General features: G+C 38.1%; 2 protein-coding genes across 8 annotated transcripts in view; one reads left to right on the top strand and one right to left on the bottom strand.

The window, feature by feature from the left end:
• Positions 1 to 12,596, bottom strand: part of Cert1 (ceramide transporter 1) — a 107,980-nt gene extending 95,384 nt beyond the window's left edge. For both annotated transcript variants that reach the window (XM_036206753.1, XM_036206754.1), the window contains exons 1-2: positions 12,056 to 12,596; positions 5,868 to 6,002 (exon numbers count right to left, since the gene is read on the bottom strand). In XM_036206753.1, coding sequence (XP_036062646.1) covers positions 5,868 to 6,002; positions 12,056 to 12,151 — 231 coding nt within the window. In that variant the 5' untranslated portion in view covers positions 12,152 to 12,596. The remainder of the gene's footprint in view (positions 1 to 5,867; positions 6,003 to 12,055) is intronic.
• Positions 12,597 to 12,788: 192 nt separating this feature from the next.
• Polk (DNA polymerase kappa) overlaps positions 12,789 to 21,378 on the top strand; it is a 62,410-nt gene continuing 53,820 nt past the window's right edge. For 5 of the 6 annotated variants that reach the window (XM_036206750.1, XM_036206749.1, XM_036206751.1 and 2 more), the window contains exon 1: positions 12,789 to 12,992. The gene's annotated coding sequence lies outside the window, so the exon portion shown is untranslated. The other variant, XM_036206747.1, reaches the window with a different exon arrangement.

Below are 21,378 nucleotides of genomic sequence, written 5' to 3'. Positions count from 1 at the left end.
ATTTTTAAAAAGGAGGACACGAAGCTGGGAGAAGGATATGTTTGAGGAGGTCCAAGGAGTTAGAGTGAGCAGAGGTGGATATGAACAAAATACATTGCATACATGCATGAAATTCTCAAACAAGATGTATTTTAAAAAGTAAAGCTGAAAATTTAAAGAGCTGCTTTATAAATATTTAAGTCATGTTCCTGTATGTCCGAACAAAATAAAATGCACCATACAGGCTATTTTCCTATGCTTATGGTGGCATGTGACAAAGTAACATCAAATGGAAAGCAGAAGACTCGGGCTCTACTTAACTGACACTGTGTTATGGGTTGTATGATGTCCCCTCAAATTCTTATGTTTACATCCTGTGACTGAGAACTTCAGAATGTGACCTTATTCAGAAATATAATTAGTTAGAATGAGGTCACACTGAAGTAGAGTAGGTCCCTATTCTATAGGAGGAAAATTTGGACACACAAACACAGAAGGAGAATGTCTTACGAACATGAAAATAGCTAAAAGCCAAGAAGTGCCAATGATTACCGGCAAACAATCAAAGAAGCATGGAATAGGTTTTCCCTCATAACAGAAAGAATGAACACTCAAAAAGATTTGATAACCCATTCAACACAGAGAAGTTGAGCTGGTGCCTACCTACAGCCTTCACCCCTAATGACCAGTGTTCATGGTATTGGAAGGGACTCACACGTTACCAGAGAAAGGTAAACACCTACCCAGCTACAGACCCTTTGATTTACAATGGTGACCTGCCTGCAGGACATGCTGGTGCAATAGGGGCACAAAAGCTGTGGGAGTAACCGACCACTATCTAATTGGATTTAAGGCCCAGTCCATTAGGTAGGCCACAGATGTAAGAAACAACAACAACAAACAACACAACCAACTACTACTGTTCTGCCAAAGCAGTGCAGCAATAAAATTACCCCTAAAAACTTATATTCATAGATCAGTGTCTCATTCGATCATCATCAGAAACTTCCTCCTTCAGTAGATGGGAACAAATACGGTGACCCATAACTGGACAATGCGCAGAGAGTGAGAGACCTTGGAACACTTAGTTCTAAATGGGATGTCTCCATCAAATCCCTCCCTTCTAGGGCTCAGGTAACTCAGCTGAACAGGAGAAAAAATTGTAAGAGCCAGAGAGGATGGAGAACACCAAGGAAACAGTATCTTCCAGACACAACAGGACTGATGTACACATAAACTCCCAGAGACTGTGGTTGCCTGGGGCCTTCGCAAGTCTAAATATGGGTACCAGCACCGAGAAGAAACACAGGTTCCCTTCCTAAACTCATAAAGATTTGTACGGGCATATCTTTACCTTACAGGTCTTTTGTTTTACATATTATGGTTCCCGATTTTGTGTTTATATGGGACCTCTGGGTATGTCTCTGTGGTTTTATCCTTTTTATTTGGGGGAGGGGAAACTGTAATCACAATACATTGTGTAGAAAATAATTTATTTTCAAACAAAAACAAAACAAAAAAGGAAAAAGAAAAAAAATTGAGCCCTCACTACTCTAAATGTAGCACTTCTGAATTTATTTTCATGGTTCTCAATTTTCAGTGTTTTCTTCCCTTGTTTACCTGTTTTACATCTTCATTAGCCTCTTCAATTTTCAAACTAAAAAAACTTTCAACAACTTTATTAATTTGTGTATAGACATACATGTTATGGCATACAGTGTGGAGGTCAGAGGACAACGTGTGAAGCTGGGTTTTCTACTTTCTCATTGACTTAGGTTCCAGGGAGCAAACTTAGGTCATTTGAAGACAACACCTTTACTCCTTTACCAGCTGAGCCTCTTGTTAGCCCTGACCTCTTTAATTCTGCCCAAATCTTTCAACTTCTCCTCTTATGATTCCTACTGAACTGAGAGCTATTTTGCTTTAATGTTATTTTTATTTCCAGCAGCAAATATTTTCACTATCTTTCAGGTTTCTTTCTGAAAAAATCTTAAGCCATTAAATTGGTGAATAAGTATTCTTATAACTAATATCTGGTGAAAAATAGGAATCCCATTCATTTGGTCATTTAAAGTTCTAAAGGTTATTTAGTACACAAGTTAAATGTCCAAAATGAGAGACCAAAAATTACAGTGACATCAGTTCTAAAGATATTGGCTTCATCATGTCAAAAATCTCTGTATTTCATATAACATCTTCTAATTTCAGTAAATACAAACAAAAACTCCTAAACAAATGAATAGCTCCCCATATCTTTCCTCTTCACAAACATTATTAGTTTAAGGAATTGATTCGTGAAATATTATCAAAATAATTTTAAATATGATAAAAAAGAAAGCTTATACATGCCAAATGTACATAAGAGAGTAAAGAAAAATTTGAAAGTAATTTTATAATATATACTAAAACTGGCAATTTCAAGAAGGGCATGAAGTAATGGCATTAAAATGCATGGTTGGTTAACTGAAAAAATAATAAGAAGCTACACTGTATCACAAATCCTAATTAGTCTTAAATAAAAACCCAGAGCCATTTTTCCCCCTCTTGGTGTGTTTGTTTTGGTTCTGAGACAGGATCTCACTCTGTAGTAGGCTAGCCTGGAACACATCATTAGCCCAGACAAGCCTCAAACTCAGTGACATTTCTCCTTGACCAAGTCTCCACAATGGCAGCAAAGCTTTCTTGAGAGAGCATAACAGCAGGCAGTAGTACTCTTGCATTAAGAGAAAACAAGGGCATAAGAGTAAGTTTAATAAGGTATCTGTGTAATAAAATGAAGACTTATTAAAAAATGCTTGTGTAAGCATACAAAGTCTCAGGAAGGAAACCAAAATATACCTTCGGGTGTTTCTTGAATGCAGGAGTAAGAAAAGATAAGCATTTACTTAGTAACTTTTAAATAGCATGAGTATTTTTAATCATGTTCTGTTAATTTTTTTAAAGAATTTCAAATAAAAAAGTTTAAACACTCCATAAGCATCTAAGTTTGTTTGTGCATGTGTGTTGTGTGTTTATTTAAAACAGGATCTTGTTCTGTGGTCAAGCTGCATGGAGTTAAGGATATTCCTTGCATCAACCCCAAGCACATGGATTACAGGTCAGTACCATGTCTGCAAACATTTGCTTGACTGCAACAAACATTACAAGTTTTATACCACAGGCTGAGTCTTAAACAGTAATTATTAAGTTTTTCTAATTGAGAAATTCAACTATCCCTATGTATTCTATACACAGAAAGTTCCTTTTCAAAAAGTGAAGGTACTGCTTTGTTTGTTTTTTTTAGTCTACATAGTCCTAATCTGTCCACCTTAGAAGTAAGACACTGTTTCTTTAAATTATTTCAACCAGGTATCACAAGGCCAAAGAACAAGATTTTTATATTGATTACTCATTAAAATTAGAATTGTAGTGGATTAGGGTAATAATGGATTAGGCTCCACAACAAAGGTAATAAATTCACACACTAGATCTACCAACAAATATTATTTTAAAATCATTACAGTAAAAGCACAACTCTTATGTATGCCTAATATGGTTTGTGGTCCTAGCTATTCAGAAGGATGAAGCAGGAGGACTCCAAGTTGAAAGCCTACCTGGGTATCTTAGAGACACCCTGTTACTAAATAAAAATGTATGAGGTCTGGGAAAAAAAACAGCTCAATGGTAGAATACTTGAAGCTCTGGGTTCAATCCTCAATATCACACATACACACAAATCAATTTAATAACAGCACCATGTCAACAAATTCACTGTTAATATTTACTCTGTTTTCAGAGAGAAAGTGATAGAGGCAACAGCCCATATTAAGGCTAAAAATAACAATGGACACTTAACTAATAAAGAACATTAATTAATTTTTTAATTAAAGTATCTACTTGTAAATTTCATGCTGAAAAGTTCATTGTATTCATTTCTATTTTGTAATTTCCTTGAAATACATATAAGACCATGAAGCTTAAAGCAAGGACAGAACTGGAAGATGAAAACAATCTCAAAAATAAATGCATTTCTTCCTACATTTGTTCACTACATCAGAAGACCAGCTTTACTACTTTCTATCTTTTTCACTATTACCTAGCCACATCAAAATCTCATGTTCCACAGTATTCAAACTGCTTTACTTTCCTACCAGCTCCTTTGATTATGTACATATTCAAAGTTTTGCATACAAATACAACTGTAACAAAAGTATCTGCCATGAACTGTTTTTTCTCCCAGCAGATACAATAAATGCGTTTATTAAAATTTCTTTACCCAAATGCTGAGCTAGTCGTCTATAGTCAAGAACGGGATAACTACATTTAAATCCACTACGGGAACACTACTACTTAGGAGACAATACAGGTAGAATATAAACCCCCCTATTTTAATAATCAATAACATTGCAATTAGTTTGTAAAAGAAGGGGACCAGAAAAGGACTATAGAAAGACTTCAACATTATAAAGAATACTTCCATTCATTGTTCTGACTATACAAAATACTGACAAAAAGAACAGTACAGTGTCAAAAACTTATTTACCACATAACAATCAAAATAAATACTGAATCTTTAATTTCAAAATATTTCTTTAAAATTGTCTCTAGTTGGCAGTAGTAGTTTTATATTAATATTTCCAAACAATTCCTGTTTTACTAATTTGATGTTCAATTAAGATTTTATTTTCTATCGTGAATACACCAGAGGGTAATGTGCAGAATATACAAAGATGAAAAAAATACTGCAAGATTTTTCTTTAATGCAAAACATAAACAATATGTAAGTCAAATGTAGATAGTAACAGTAATTCCAAAAATATCTTTTACTTTTATAAGTAATTTTATAAGAAAATTTGACTTTCAAGTGGATCAATAAAATATGAATTGTTTTTGTCTTAGCATATCTATTTTTAGATTTTAAACTATTGACTCCCTTAGCTAATCTCCATTTAACTATCCTGCCTTAGCTAATATATTTTTTTGCTTTTGATTAAATATGTCTATGGCATGCTGACCACACTCAACCAATAAGTCTTTTTAATGTGTTAGAATAAGACTTTGATTCCAATAATTTAGTTAGATGTTTAAAAAGTCAATTGTTGGTTTTCAAACCTATCTGTGCTGATTTACTTATTATTTATATTAACATTATTTAAGTCATGGACTACATACAGTATGAAAAGAAAGTTGTTTCTATGCAAACTAAGGACAACTAGACAGAAGTTAAGTCCTGTTTTAAAATTAAATGAAGGTGACATAACATATTCTAGGAAATCTGAAAATTCTGAAAGCACTTAGTGTTTTTCAAAAGTATTTTCAAAAGTGTTTATTCCAGCTAGGAGTGGTGGCATATGCCTTTAGTTCCAGCACTCAGGAGGCAGAGGCAGGCAGATCTCTATGAATTCGAGACCAGCCTGCTCTACAGAGTGAGTTCCAGCACAGCCAGGGCTACAGAGAGAAACTCTGTCTCAAAAGACCAGAATGGGGGAAAAAGTGTTTATTTCACTTTAGGGCAATTAAATGGTAGACCATGCATATTATGTAAAAAGTTAAGACAGAACTCTCAACTCCATAAAAAAAAGATATAAAATCTGTAAGAAAAAGTTAGCAAATGAATGTTTGTTTTGTTAAATAATTTAAATAAGGTTATTTTCCCAATTTAACTTTTTAAATATCCTATGACATTTCCCAATCTCACCAGTTATGAAGTAACCTACTACCCTTTTCTTTCCTGAAACACTTATATTGGTTTGAAAAGCCACCTGAATAAGACCTTTATGGTTATAGTATGCAGCTGTATGCTCCTGGGCATAGGACAAGGATTCCACAGCTCTACAATAAGACTGAGAACAGTTCTGATACACAGTCAATGCCCGTTGAATACCTATTGAGCAGGGAAAGGTACTTACTGTGATCACAGCCTTGCTAAGACAGATGGATCCCCTGCAGCCATATTCTGTCTCATCTTCAGATTTGTAGTAACTCAAAGTATTATTCTTCAAAACTACCCAACGATCCTGCCATCCATGAATATAGTTTGTCCACTAGGTATGAGAAGAAGAGAAAGGAGGGGAAAAAAATAAAGTCAGTATTTTAGAAATTGAGAGTTTCCAAAATTTTAACACAAAACTTTGAAAAGCTGTAACAATTACAATAAACAGTAAAAAGATTAAGTGATAAAAATTGACATTTCTAGTATAGAATGAATGACCTTTGGTAATTTTATTTTAATAGCTAGGAAATAAAAAATATAATATTTTCTTCTACATTTGTAAAATTCTGCCACGATCTTTGCATACTTTCAGCTTCCCTTCTTCATCATCTTTATGGTATTTAAATTGTCCTGATCCCTATATAAAGCAACATGCTCAACAAATCAGTTACATGGTCTCTCTCCTACACCAAATACTGTATAGTCTTCTGAAAAAGTATAAAGCCAATCACCACCAAAATGCTACTCATGTATGTTAGTCCCATATGAAAATCGTATGATGGTCATAATTACATCAAAGAAAAAAATCTACATCATTAATCTTTATTAAGTTCACAGTAGTTTTAACTTTTCCCCTATAGAACTGATGACTACATATTTAAAATGATTAATTCATTTACAAGTTTCCCTTAAGTTATATTTTTCTAACCCAGAAGAACTAATACAAATATAAAGTTGGATCATTTGGATCACCCATCATGATTTCTGTGTTGCTAAGGTACTGATATACAGAGTAAATATTACAATCTAGAAAATGGCAAAGGTAAGTAATCTGATTTGATGGAAATACTTGATTTTTCATGTTTTTATTTATGTCTGGTGTTTTAACACAAACAATTCTAAAAACAAATTTAAACTGGATTGTTAAACAATGCATTAGCTCAGGCTCTTTACCCACTGAGAAATCTTTTCTATTTCTATTTCCTAATTAAGCACATTTGAGATTGGTTCTGCTTTTAAGTCTAATCTTCATTACTATAAGCCATCTCTGGGAGCTCACCCATGCTGACAATTTAACTCACTCTTTTCTAAGGGGTCTCTAGGCACTATTTCCTTATTTCTAACAGCTTGTGACTCAACCAGCACTTGCCCACTTGAAACAAACGATAGTTCCATACAGAACTGAGATCACCTCCCTTAAAAGGTATATTTCCTCCCTATGTTTCTGTTTCCTTGGTTGTATTACTATTTCTGCAGTCATGGAGACTAAAGTTAGCTTAACACCAGATACATGAACAGAATAGTAAATACAGGACTAAATAGACCCAATTTTGCTACCTGTGCTGGGGGAACTTGGACAGGTCACTTAACTTTTGTTTCTTTGTATGTTGTTTGAATGGCTGAATAAAATAGTGAAAATGACTAGAACAGTTATACAAGACACTCAATATCTGGCTGATCCTTTTCTCATAGTTTATCACCAAATCTCATTAATCTTTCCTTGATATCAACCTTTAAATTTGACCTCTCTTCCCAGTTTCCAATAATTCCAATCAAATGATCAGCTTCCTAGATGCTTGAGAAGTCTTACCTCTCTTAACCTACTTTTAAGAATAACCTTATTAAGTACACTTGTTAAGTTATTAAGTGTATTAGTGAGACTCCAGCCGTGAACTTACATGGACAATTCCCTATTCTCTACCACATTAAAGGGCAAACCAGCATTTAAGAACCTCCAGGTCAATCCTAACTTGATGCCCATTATTATCCTTTATTAGCTAGTAATTATGCCTATGTTGCCTTCTATGTGTTTCTTTGTCAATCAAGTTTCTCTCTTAAGAGTTAAGATTATGCCAGGTAGTGGTGGTACACGCCTTTAATCCCAGCACTCGGGAGGCAGAGGCAGGCGGATCTTTGTGAGTTCAAGGCCAGTCTGGGCTACAGAGTGAGTTCCAGGAAAGGGTGCAAAGCTACACAGAGAAACCCTGTCTCAAACCCCCTCCCCCCAACAAAAAAAAAAAAAGAGTTAAAATTACATAACAAAAGATTAGAACAGTGTCTGGCTTGTCTTATTAACTCAGTTTGAGGCATAATTATGCATAGATAAGGAAGCTTAACCATCAACATCTCTCTCTAGATCCCTTCTAAAGTGAAAAAAGGAACTCCAATGATGATGTATTTACAATTTGTATTATTTTCTTATAGTGGAACCAACAAATGGCATAGGCTTCAGGACTCAATAAATGTTTTATTTGCTATTATTGCACCAAGAAAGCAGGGTTTTGCCTTTTCTCTGCCCCTGTATTTGTTTCCACTCACCTATTTAATGCAGGCAATGCTACATGCTAGATATTAAAGGAAAATCAAAGATTCCTTTATATTGCTAAGTTTGGCAATCACAAATTCAACAACAAAAATAAGAGTCAGAAGCAAGTTCCGTACAAAATGATAAAGGGATTCAATGGAAAGAGACATTGAACATTTATATAATCAAAGGCTTTACGGAAAGGACAGCATTTGAGATGGACTTAAAGAGCCAAATATGCTAGATCATGCCTATAATCCCAGCATTTCAAGGCTCTGGAAGGTAGGTCAAGAGTTAGAGGCCAGTCTGGCCTATACAGCAAAGCTCTATCTCAAAAGAAAGAACTAGAAGTGGTGGCCTACACCTTAAATTCAGCATTCAGGAGAGGAAGAGAAACCTCTCTGAGTTTGAGGCTAGCTTGGTCTAAACAGCAAGTTCTAAGCCAGCCAAAGCTACATAGTAAGACCTTGTCTCAAGCAAGAAAACAAGCAGCCAGTGTGTGCATGGTGATGGGAGACCCAGAAAAAGTTGGCTAAGATTTCATTTATCCAGGCTTAGTTGCTTCCAAGTGTCAAGGTATGAACCTTTCTCAACATGTTCCATCCCATTTGTCATAACTACATGGAATTACTACTTAACTAGGATTTTCAGAACAGACATGATTAAGAAATATGTTTCATAGGTATTTCTGATTATCATTTAAAAGGGAAAAAACTTTTGGACTGGCATATTTTTGAATCAAATTTTTATTCTCTCAATTCCAGACCCATCCCATTTTATGAAACAAGAAAGAAAATGGATTACAATTTGGACTTATCTATATAACTAACTCAACAGGAGAAAAAGAACAGATGTGGAAAACTAGCTCATGTTTAAATTATCAGGTAAATTACAAAGGGTTCAAATTACAAAAGACACGTACTTTAAGCTTAAAAACATGCATCAACTAAAGTGTGAGTGTACGTATTCAGTATAAAGTTCCTTCGATGAGGCTGCAGTTATAGGACAGTAGAACACTTGCCTAGCATGCAAAATGCCACTAGGTTTGCTCTCTAGCAATGTCCAAAACTAAATAAAGCACCTTCTAGAAACAGAAGCTAGCCAGATGGCTCAGACTGTGAAGTACTTGTTATGCATACAGGAAGACCTGAGTTTGATCCCTAGCACCCACATAAGAATGCCAGGCACAGTAGTGATATATGCCTACAACCCCAGGGCTGGAGAGGTAGAGACAGAGGATCTTTGGTGCTAGCTAAATTGCAATCTCTAGGTTTACTTTCAGACCCTGCCTCAAAATACAAGGTGGAATAGCCGGGCAGCAGTGGCACATGCCTTTAATCCCAGCACTCGGGAGACAGAGGCAGTTCAAGGCCAACCTGGTCTACCGAGGGAGATCCAGGACAGGCACCAAAAGCTACACAGAGAAACCCTGTCTCAAAACAAAACAAAACAAAACAAGGTGGAGAAGGATTGAGAAAGACACTTTACTTTAGATCTCTGGCCTCCAGGCAGATGTACACATGCATATACACAAACCCATATAAAAATAAAGGTTTCCATAAAATATTATTTTTAGCTATAATTATATATATATATAATTTTTTGTTTGTTTGTTTTCAAGACAGGGTCTCACTATGTAGCTCTGTCTGTCCTAGAACTCACAGTGTAGACCAGGCTGGCCTGGAATTCACAGCTATCCATTTGCCTCTGACTCCCAAGTGCTAGGATTAAAGGTATGCACCACCACACTGGACTATATAACCATAAATTCTTAAATTTCAGGAAAATTTTCTTTACAGCTGTTCAAAGTTTTATTCACATTGATTGTATACATACATACAGAACTGTCAAAATGAAAACAATCCCCCTTTCATGATCATGATCAATATATCCCTACACATTTAAATGCCTGAGAGTCCTCCTTAAAAACCTGATTTTGGGAGTCAGGGCCTTACTACAAAGGTTACATTAGTTAGCTTGGAACTTGTACTTCTCCTGCTTCAGCCTCCTGGGTGCTGGGATTACACACGTACAATTCTGCCTGCCACCCACGTTCAGGTTCACACTATACTTCATACACTACCCTGTATACAACAGGTCACAGAACACATGGCTTTTTTTTTTTTTTTTTCATCAGTCATTCCAATCTCTCACTCTGCAAAAAATGATGATCAAGAAGTCAAAAGTAAGATGGGAGGTGGCGGTGGTGCAACCCTTTAATCCCAACATTAAGGAGTCAGAGGATTGTGGATCTCTGTGAGTTCAAGGCCAGTCTGGTCTACAGCGTTCCAAGGCAGCCAGAGCTACACAGAGAAACCCTGTATCAAACAAATAAACAAACAACAACAACAACAAATCAAAAGTATAGCTTGTTTCATAAAACACTTGAACATACTTACATATGGCAGTTGCTTCTCATCTAATGAGAAGTAATGAAACTATCAGAATCAGGAGAGACAACCCATTTCATAACCACTTGGAAATGCAAACTTATGTGTTCAATACAGATTCTTAAATTATAAAGATACATTATATCTAAATAAACACTGGGGAGCTTCACTTTACTGAAAGCATTACATTAAAATTTCAAGAATGATCACAGCATCAAACATAACATAATTTTCTACTCTGTAAATAAAACTTAACACTTGGAAGCCTTGCATCTGACATACTTAAGTCTGTCCCAGGCTTTCTCTCTTCAGCTCAAGACACTGTAATAGTCTAATCTCAGACAATTCCAGAAATGATGTTCAAGAACACTAGAAGCAGAGTGATTTCTTAATGGCCAATAGCACATGACTTGGTATCTTATGACCTGCCTGTTAAGGGACCAGCCCCAACTCCCTCTGGAAGCACTGCTAGCTCTAAGCATTTCTTAAAGTTTAACAGGAAAGGGCAGGGAAGTCAAAAAGACTGAGTCTTCCCACAACAAAAGTGTAAAATATAACACATCGTAAACTATTAACAAGATCACTCATTTCCAGCCCTATAAATGCTATCTAGGCTAAAACAGAAAAAAAAAAAATTGCAAAGAAGCTTTTAAAAGTACAGGGGGGAAAAACAGAAATGTCTTCTCTTAATACACAAATACTGTATTACTAAATAATGCTCCTTTCCCTGAACTTTATAAGGGCCAGTCTTCACTCTGACACGTTCCAACTTACTATTAATATTTATTATCCAAGTGTAACAATTCAATAGCTCTTTTCTGAACTTGGATAAGAAGGGGTAAAGTACAAAAGTGCTACACACACTTTCTACAGTCAAGAATCACTCACACTTCAAAGTTTACTATCTCAGATTTCAAGGCCAAACCCAGTCAACTGTCTTGCCTAAACCCGCTAGAGCTGAACCCCACCCCACCCCACCCCGCCCCAACCTATCCTGGTGGGGACCTCCAAAACAATATTGTCTGAAAGGTCCATTTAGCTGCCCTCGCGTCCAGTACTTCAGACAAGACACCACGGTTGCCCAACCCAGATTCCTACACCCCAGACAGCTGCCGCCTTGGGTTCCAAGTTACCAGATGCACCTTGCCTTCTAAACTGGATCGCGGATTAAATACACGCTTTCCAAGGTCCTCGGCCAAAGCTGCCAAGCTCCTGGGGATTGGGGGTGGCGACGTGGGGTGGGGGGGGGGGGAAGGACAGTCCTAAACACCTCCTATCCCACCCTTGGCCAGGCACTCATTCCAGGCGGACCTTTCGGGCCCCGCACCCCAAGCACATTCCGCAGCCCCCGCCCCGGGACAGTGGGTGCCTCCCGTCCAGCCCCACCCCGGGTCCCGAGCGAGCCGCTCCCCTCGCCCGGCGGCAGGTGAGTCCTGGCAGCGGGTCGTCGGCCCCCCGCGGGCGGCTCACCTTGCTGAGGACCCCGCAGCGCTCTACAGGCGGCCCGGACTCCGTCTCCGGATCCTCCTCGGAGCCCGACGAGTTCCAGCTCTGGTTATCCGACATGGAGGCGCGACAGGCGAGCAGGAGACCGGCCCCCGCTCCGCGAGCTGCGCCAGTGCAGGCGCCCAGTCCCTGGGGTGAAGGGTCGGGGGATGGCACAGCCAAGAGTGCCCGCTCCGGGACGAGCGGGAAGAGGAAGAGGGACGAAGTGCGCCCGCTGCGCCGCCGCCGCCGCGCCTGACACCGGGCGGACCGGGGAAGGAGGACGAGCGGCGAAGAAAGCCTGCCCTTCCAGCCGTCAGCCGCCGTGGCCGTGACCCCTGCGCTGCGCCCGGCGCCGCCACCTGAACTCGGCCCCCGAGGCGCCAACCTCAGTCAGGGAGGGAGGAGGGGAGGAAGACGGGAAGAGCCAAGCCAACGGCAGAGACCCAGGTCCGCTCACACCTCCGCTACGGCCGCCATCTTCCTGCCGGGCCCACTATTTACCCTCCCTCCCCTCGCCGCTCCCTCCCCCTCCGTCCTCCCATCCTCCCTCCACCCCGCCCCGGGCCCCTCCCGGCGGCTCACGACGCTCCCTACCTCCGGCCCTCCCGGGTGACGACGGGTAGGGAAGGAGGCGGAGCGGGGAGAGGAGAGAGCTTGACAGGGAAGCCGCTGCGCTGCATTCTGGGAAGGCGGCCGCTGGGTCCGCCGCGCAGCCTCCTGGGAGTTGTAGTCTCAAGCCTAGGCAACTGGTGGGTGTCCGGGGTGCGCGGAAGGCTGGTTGCCTGGGGGAACCTTCAGAGGGCCAGTGGGCTGCTTTTGACAGTCGTGTGGCCCTTCGGTCTAGCTGGGCTTCTGAGACTGCCTTCCGTGTTTATGACGATCCCTCGGTCCCTACGAACCAGGACGTGAAAAGCCTCAGGTGAGGATGCCGGGTTGTGCGTAGCTGCTTTCCGGAAAGCCCGGGAACATCTTTGCGACTTGCCTGGACGAGCATGTCAGGGGCTCGGCCGCTTCGCTATGGGCTGGAGGCTAGGCGTTTATGACCCCTCCAGTCACACACTGAAGATTTTTTTCTCTCTAAAGCCGCCACTGCTAACCCTGAAGGACTACTGCCTGTGTCTTTAGGAATTAGACTTAATACTTGAGGTTTACTGCTGTTGAAGGAAGAAATCCTTCAGACTATTTTCGTAAGCGATTTGCATTTTTACATTTATAGAATTTTTATTTTATGGGAAGTAATGTTGAGGTTGTCGGGGAACAAATAACGTTAAAAGAGGTTTTTATAAAAAGTGAAATAAGGATCAGATTGTATCCTGAAGTTTTCTTAGTTGTAAACGAGTCATGTCCTCCCCTAAAGACAGGAAAGGTTGGATAGAAACTTTCTATCATAAAGGTCGAAACGCAAGTTTTATTGAATAATAAGGAAAGAGACAATGGGTGGCTATCAATTTCCTGATCATTTCTAACTTTGAAATTCCTTATAAGTAGTAAAAAGAATTTCTGCTTGCTACCCAGTTGGGAAAGAAAGAAGGTATTTTGAGTGTGGGTGATAAGGCACAATGTCTAGGGAAGAAAAACAAAAAACAAAAAACAAAAACCGGGAGCAATGGGAGAGGCCCACCTATGCATATTGATAGGAAGTGGTTCTTAGAAGTACTTGTGGTATCTTTCATTTCGGTAGATTGACACTAAGTGCAATAGATTATAAAGATTATAAATCTGCCGTGTGTCAGTTGTATATCACTTTCTATTGTAAAATCGTGACATTGCATACTTGAAAGACATTCAAAAGAATAAAACCTTAAGAGATAATGCTTTTAAGAATACCTTGTCAAGGTGTTAAAATATAATCCAAGGTTATCATTCAACAGAGCGGGTGGGAGAGTGCAAGCCACTTTGTGAATGACCAAGAGTATGCGCTTAGAATGGTCTGCTTCACTTAGTGAATCTAATGAGGCTAAGACCTTCTAATTCTTGTTCTAGGTTTTAGAATCATTGCTCTGAAATAAAATGTTAGTTAAGTAAAAGTATTGAGAAATTCACTTCACAGTGCAATTTAGAATCACAGAAACAGTGTTATGTTTGCTTCTGAAATTGAACCTTCCATTATATTTTATGTCTCACTTAGGTTTTGAATAATTGTGACCACCAACACCCAGCTCCTACTTCTCTGGTTGAAAATTGCTTCATTATATTTAGTATTAATGTATGAGAAATTATCTTGCTACATTGGTCCAGTCTACTAAGGCTAAAGTATTTTAAGTGCAGGATGATTTTTGTATAATGACTGGAGTGCCACATTAGAGAGTATGATTTGCATCAGTACTGTTAGTGGAAAGAAATATCAATTCAAGAATGAAGTACACAAACCTTTATTTCATAATAAAAACTGATAGCTTTCTAGATGTCTGTCATACATAGGGCCTTCTCTAATCCTTATTAGTTCATTATTTTCATAAGCTTTAATTTTTAGACCTGTATACCATGGGAATGAGGTAGGAAATTAATTGTTGTTGGTTTTTTGTTTGTTTATTTGCAAATGGACATTTGGGCCCAGCATTTTATTGAGCAGTCTATTCTTACTCTTAAACAAATATGCTACCTTTATGGTATATAAAAGCCTAATATATAGTCCTGCTATTCATTCTTTTTCATTGATATATTTATACCTGTATCAATACTTTACTGACTTAATTACTGTTTAGCTTTTGAATATTCACTTAAGAAATTTTCCTGATGTTCTTTTTCATTTGAATGTTTTTCATATCTTCTCTTCCAAATAATTAGGAGAGTAGCTTGTTGAATTGGTTGAGAACTTGTGGTTTGATTTGGGGCTGGGAAGATGGTTCTGTCAGTGAAGTTCCTGCTGCTCAAGCTAGAGAACCTGAGTTCAGATGCCTAATATCCATGTAAAAGCCAGGCAAGGTGATACACATCTGTAATTCCAGAGCTGGCTGGCTAGAGACATGTGGATCTCTAGAGCTCACTAGCCTGCCAGCCCAATTGAAATGATGAGGTCCCAGGCTCTGTGAAAGACCTTCCTTGTCCTTAAAAACAAGGTAGAAAGCAATTAAAGAAAATACTCAAAGTTGCCCTGTACCATGAATCTAAAAAAAGTCTTCTAATAAAAAACCCAGAGCCAGATATTGGGGTAAAAGCTGAAAGATCAGAGAAGCAGAACAGCCAACCACTAGCTTACCTCTACAAAATCCTCAGCCTCAAGAGAGTGAGTTCCTGTTTCCTCACACCTTATATACCTTTCTGTGTCCTGCCATATTACTTCCTGGGATTAAAGACATGTGCCAACACTACCTAGTTCTGTTTCTTTTATGTAACCCAGTGTGGCCTTGAACTCACAGGGATCCAGACGGATCTCTGCCTCCCAAGTGATAGGATTAAAGGTGTGTGCCACCACTGCCTGACCTTTATGTCTAATTTAGTGGCTGACTCTGTCCTCTGATCCCCAGGTAAACTATTGGGGTATACAATATATCACCACATTTCCCCTTTTTTGTCTAAAATAATAAAAGGTTATAACTAATATAAGAAAAACTACATACAATAAGTACAGTAAGTATATACAATATATAAAGGCAATAAATACATCTACAATGTCTAGTCCATTTGCATTTACAAATTCAGAGAAAATACTCTATTATTTATCCTATCTTTGTGATTCCAAAGAATTGTTCCTAATTCTTTTCTGGGACATGGACTGCTCTCACTAAATGTGAGGTCAAACTGTTGACCTTGTGTACATCCTAGTTCACAAATGAGTCTGTCAGGTACACTAAGCCTATAGGCTGAAGATGATGCCCCAACACTGCAGAAAAACCTCAGGTGACTGTCCAGGAAGCTGGCTGTTTCTGTCAACTCACATTTTTTTTTTTTTTTGAAGCTGCTTGCATGCACTTCCTGTTTTTATTTTTTATTAGGCAGTATTTCCTTCTTGGGTCTCTGAGGGAGTTGAAGATCAGTTAGTTATAGTTATAGTTTTCCATGTTAAAAATTCCAGAAAAGAAACTCACTAAGAGGTGTAAGTGTATAAATTTGAAAGACGTTATAAGACAGTTCTGTTAGTAATATAAGTTAGGATAGAAAGTGAATCAGGTACATTTTGGACTTACCAAAATAGGATAGATAATGGAATTATTTTCTCTGAATTTGTCAAATATGAATGGACAAGACATTTTTTTAGGTATTTATTGCTTGTATATATGGTATATAGTTATTTACTTTTGTATATAGTTTTTCTTATATTAGTTATAACTTTTTTCTTTTTATTAAAATAGAAAAGGGGAAATATGGTAATATTTTATTTGTACTGAAATGCGATTTTATTTGTATGTTAATAAAGTTGCCTTGGGGTTAGAACAAGCCATAGCAGAAGCTGGGGGGTGGTGGTTGCATGCCTTTAATCCCAGCACTTAGGAGGCAGAGCTAGGCAGATCTCTGTGTGTTCAAGGATACAGCCAGGATGGCAACACACACCTTTAATCTCAACACCAACCATAGAAAACCTGGAGGTCTGTACAGACACATGAGGAGGTCATGTGGTTGGGTTTACAACCAATGAGATTAGGTTCCTATAGATAAGGCATCCAAGCTACTATATAAATAAAAATGTCTCCTATAGATAAGGTATCCAAGTCACTATATAAATAAAAATGTATTCTATAGATAAGGCATCCAAGCCACAATAAAAAGATGTGTTCTATAGATAAGGCATCCACGCCATTACATGAATAAAAATATGTTCTATAGATAAGGCACACCCAAGCCACTCTATAAACAAAATGTGTTGTATAGATAAGGCATCCAAGCCACTATAAAAATGTCTCCTATAGATAAGGCATCCAAGTCACTATATAAATAAAAATGTCTTCTATAGATAAGACATCCAAGCCACTATATAAATAAAAATGTGTTCTATAGATAAGGCATCCAAGCCACTATAAAAAAGATGTGTTCTATAGATAAGTCATCCAAGCCACTCTATAAACAAAATGTGTTGTATAGATAAGGCATCCAAGCCACTATAAAAATGCCGTTAATCCCAGCACTCGGGAGGCAGAGCCAGGCGGATCTCTGTGAATTCAAGGCCAGCCTGGGCTACCAAGTGAGTTCCAGGAAAAAGGCGCAAAGCTACACAGAGAAACCCTGTCTCGGGAAAAAAAAAAAAATGTATTCTATACATAAGGCATCCAAGCCACTATGTAAATAAAAATGTGTTCTATAGATAAGGCATCCAAGCCACTATAAAAAATGTCTCCTATAGATAAGGCATCTATGCCACTGTGCTTTTAATTCAACCAGTGATTCTTAGCATTTCCCATTTGTGTTATCCACTGTCTTATTTTGCCTAACATTAGTTCTGTGGAGTTCATTATTACCTTCTATTTCTAATATTTCAGATGAAGAAACTTAATTACAGAAAAGTTAAATAATTTTCCAAAAGTCATAGTAAAGATGTATTTGGTTTTGAGCCCAAGAATCCATATTTCAGAGTTCATTCTTATCCCACTTGAGTATTTCCTCAATTCTTTCTTCTAATTCTTCCACCTCACCTGTCTCTGGTAGGAACTAGACCAAACAACAATCCCAAAGCCTTCTTGTGCCTTGTATTTCCACTACCGATATCCAGAAGCCAAAACTCTTTGAGATGTTGGAAATAAAAATGTTTGCTATTTTACCGATCAGCATATAGAGACATGCTGTACACTTCAAAGATGAGTTTTGGGAAGCCCAATTCAGTCTATAACAAAACCTATGTGCTCCATATTCCTATAATAATCTAGTGATAAAGATGTACTTTGCATTAAATAGTGAATTTAACTGTTCTTTATAAAATTATAAAATATTATAAAATAACACCTCCAAAAACTATGAGCAATTAGTTAAAGTTGAGGGATTTTGTAAGAACCATGATTTTGCAAACTTTCAAATAAAGATGTTAATTTGTGAAATAGAGGTGGTAATCTATGAACCATGGCAGTCTAAAAACTAAGCTGCATGGTGCTGTAATACTGCTGCTCCTCAAGAGGTTATCTGGGGGATTGTTAGTTAGTGGCCAAGCCTATGCTACATACCAAGACCTTGCCTAACAAAACCAAACAAACAAATCTAGAGAAGAGATGAACTAAATATAGCATATTAATAATATAGCTGTATTGGTAACCCAATTTTCATGAATGAAATAATTATCTAGGTGGCGATAGTATCAATCATTCAAGTTTTCTTCTGTATTATTTTATATGGAAAACACCTCCTAAATATCTTATGAGTGTGGGTGTATGTTTATACTGGTTAAACTGGTGTCCTAGCACCTCTTAATATCTAGTCTTGTAAATTAACTTTGAACTTAAGGTTATTGGATTTCTTATTTCCTCTACATTTTTTCTCCAAGATTGAGAGAAGTGATGATTGTAGCATCTTTCTCCACCCTGTTGATGCCCAGTTTTCCATTTTGTGGGTTTTCTTGGTTTGTCTGTTTCATTGTTTGGCTGGTTGATTTGGTTTTTAGTTTTTTGAGACAGTGCTTTAATAGCCCAAGCTGGCCTAAACATGTTGCCAGTCCTCCTGCCTCAAACTCCCAAATACTGGGATTACAAGTGTGAGCCACCATGTCCACCTCCCCATTCTTCATGTTATGATGCATAGTAATGAAAATTACAACTGATGTCTACCCCAAAAGGATTATATGACACATCACCATTTAAAAATCTAATGTTTCCTTTCTGGCTTTTTTGTTTGTTTGTTTGTTGTTTTTGCATTTGTCTGGATCTCTTTGGGGGATAGATTTTCAAAAATGCCCTACTGGACTCTTAACATAGTGTGTATTCGATTACACTCCATTGTTCTGTGTCCGAGCTCTCCCTTCTTGCTTCAAGCCAAAGCGTCTCCAGTAGAGTGGCTCCTGAACAAGCAATTGTAAGGAGCTGGTGGCCAGTTATGGTTTCAGAATGAGCCACATGGGGAACAGCAGTCAAACAATTTATTAGGATTGACCAGTTGGGCACTATAATTGCTTTTCTTGAAGGCTCTGTTGACTAGAACAGGCAGAAATACATTCAAATTATGTCCAGTATGAGAAAGATTATTTCAGAGATCTCAGAATCCTCAACTGGTTTTGTGTGTATTGGAAAATTAAAATAAGGTCTTGGTGTTTTTCCATCCACCTCTGGGCCTCATGGTATCTTTTATCTGAGTTTTTGTGGTCTCATTCTCTTTCAATTCTTATCTTGCAAAGAGAAACGGATAGTTGGCCAGCCAATGCTATAATTAGTTTTTTCCACGAGTATGGTATTCAAAGAGGGCTCTCTCTCTCTCTCTCTCTCTCTCTCTCTCTCTCTCTCTCTCTCTCTCTCGTTCTCGCTGTGTGTGTGTGTGTGTGTGTGTGTGTGTGTGTGTGTGTGTGTGTTGTTGGTAGTGGGACTTTGACTAGAAGCATCAGCAGCATATCTAGTACATATTACTTTATTAGAGTCTGTTTTTAACTATATGAGTTGGGAGGGGAAGTTGCATGGAAAAACATAATTTAGTACATATAAAAACCCACTGATACACCCTACACAGAAACTGAATATTTTTAAAAACATACTAGCATATGATAAAGATTTAAATGAATGAATTAGACAGCATACATTACATTCTCCCAGTATAATTTGAGTTCCATTGATGGACAAATTTTCAACTGTTTTCAACCATTTTTTAATTTTAATACCAGTAACAGTGCTGAGCACATAGAAGGTATCAATATAATTAATGAACGTATAAGCAGTTTAAAATACTTTTAAAAGTATAAACATACAAGGTATTATGTTGACTGCTATGGGAATTTGAATATAGTAAAGTGTAGTGCGAATTCTAATTGGTCTTAATAATAAAAACCTGGAGTTAGATATAGGGGTAAATGCTGAAAAAATTAGAGAAGAAGCCAGCCCAAGTTACCTCTGACCTCCATGACTCCTCAGACCAGAAAGGGGGCTGAGCTCCTGTCCCCGCCTGCCTTATATTCCTCTCTCCTCCCAGCCATATCACTTCCTGTTTCTACCTCTCTAGTGCTGGGATTAAAGGCATGTGCCTCCCAAGTACTGGGATCAAAGGCATGAGATCTCAAGTCCTGGGATTGAAGGTATGTTTCTGTTTCTCTTTTAGACTTGATCAATCTCATGTAGCCCAGGGTGGCCTTGAACTCCTGATCTTCCTGCTTCTTCCTCCCAAGTGCTGGGATTAAAGGTGTGTGCCACTATTGCCTGGCCTTTATGGTTAACTAGTAGCTGGCTCCACCCTCTGATCTTCAGGAAAGCTTTATTTGTTAGAGCACAAACAAAATACCCCTGCATTTCCCCCATTTTGTCTAAAATAAAGGTCATAACCAATATAAGAAAAACAATATACAATAAGTACAATAACTATACACAATGTATAGGCAATAAATGCAACAATATCTAGTCCATTAACATTTGACCAATTCAGAGAAAATACTCCATTATCTATCCTATCTTGGTGAGTCCAAAGTCTTATACCTAATTCACCTTCTATCCTAATTTGCATTGCCAACACAAAACTATTTTTTTTGTCTCTCAACCTTATACACTTATATCTCTTTAGCGAATTTCTTTTCTGAATCTGGTAACAAGGAAAACTATAATTATAAAGTCTTCAATTCAATCAGAGACCCAAGAAGGAAGTAATATTACCTGAGTAAGCAAGAAGTGCAAGCTAACGACTTCCAAAAAATGTGGGAAATGACAGAAACAACTGGCTGCCTGGACAGCCACCTAAAGTTCCTCTGCAACATTGGGACATCCATCTTGGGCCTACAGGCCTAACATATCTGACAGACTTTTCTATGAAGCAGTATATTCTGAAGGTATATAATCTACCTTGTCTTTGCAAGGTGCAGCAGTCCTTTCTTTTGTGTCCTGCTTGTCCCATTTGGACAGCACACTGTCAGCAGTCAAGGCAAGGGCACTTTTTTGCCCAGTGGCTAACTCTTGCCACATAGAAAGTAAACTCTATGTGGAGTTTCTTCGATACCCACCGTCTTCTCCAAAGTAGATTCATGCTGCTAGGAGCAGACATATCTCATTGTTATTTAAAAAAAAAAAAAAAAAAAAAGAACCTATGTTATTAAAACATCTTAAATGCTATATTATGTAGATCTCTGAAGTGTTTAAAGACCACCTGTCTACATAAAATGTATCTGTTTGACCTTGAAAACATACCTAACACGACTACAAGTTTGATTGTAAAAAGTAACTAACTGCTAATCTTCATTTCTTTATTATCCTAGTTTATAA

This window comes from Onychomys torridus, chromosome 15 (genome assembly GCF_903995425.1).
Source record: "Onychomys torridus chromosome 15, mOncTor1.1, whole genome shotgun sequence".
NCBI lineage: Eukaryota > Metazoa > Chordata > Mammalia > Rodentia > Cricetidae > Onychomys > Onychomys torridus.
The sequence above is the reverse complement of the archived record's forward strand: the minus strand, read 5'-3'. Positions and strand labels throughout refer to the sequence as shown.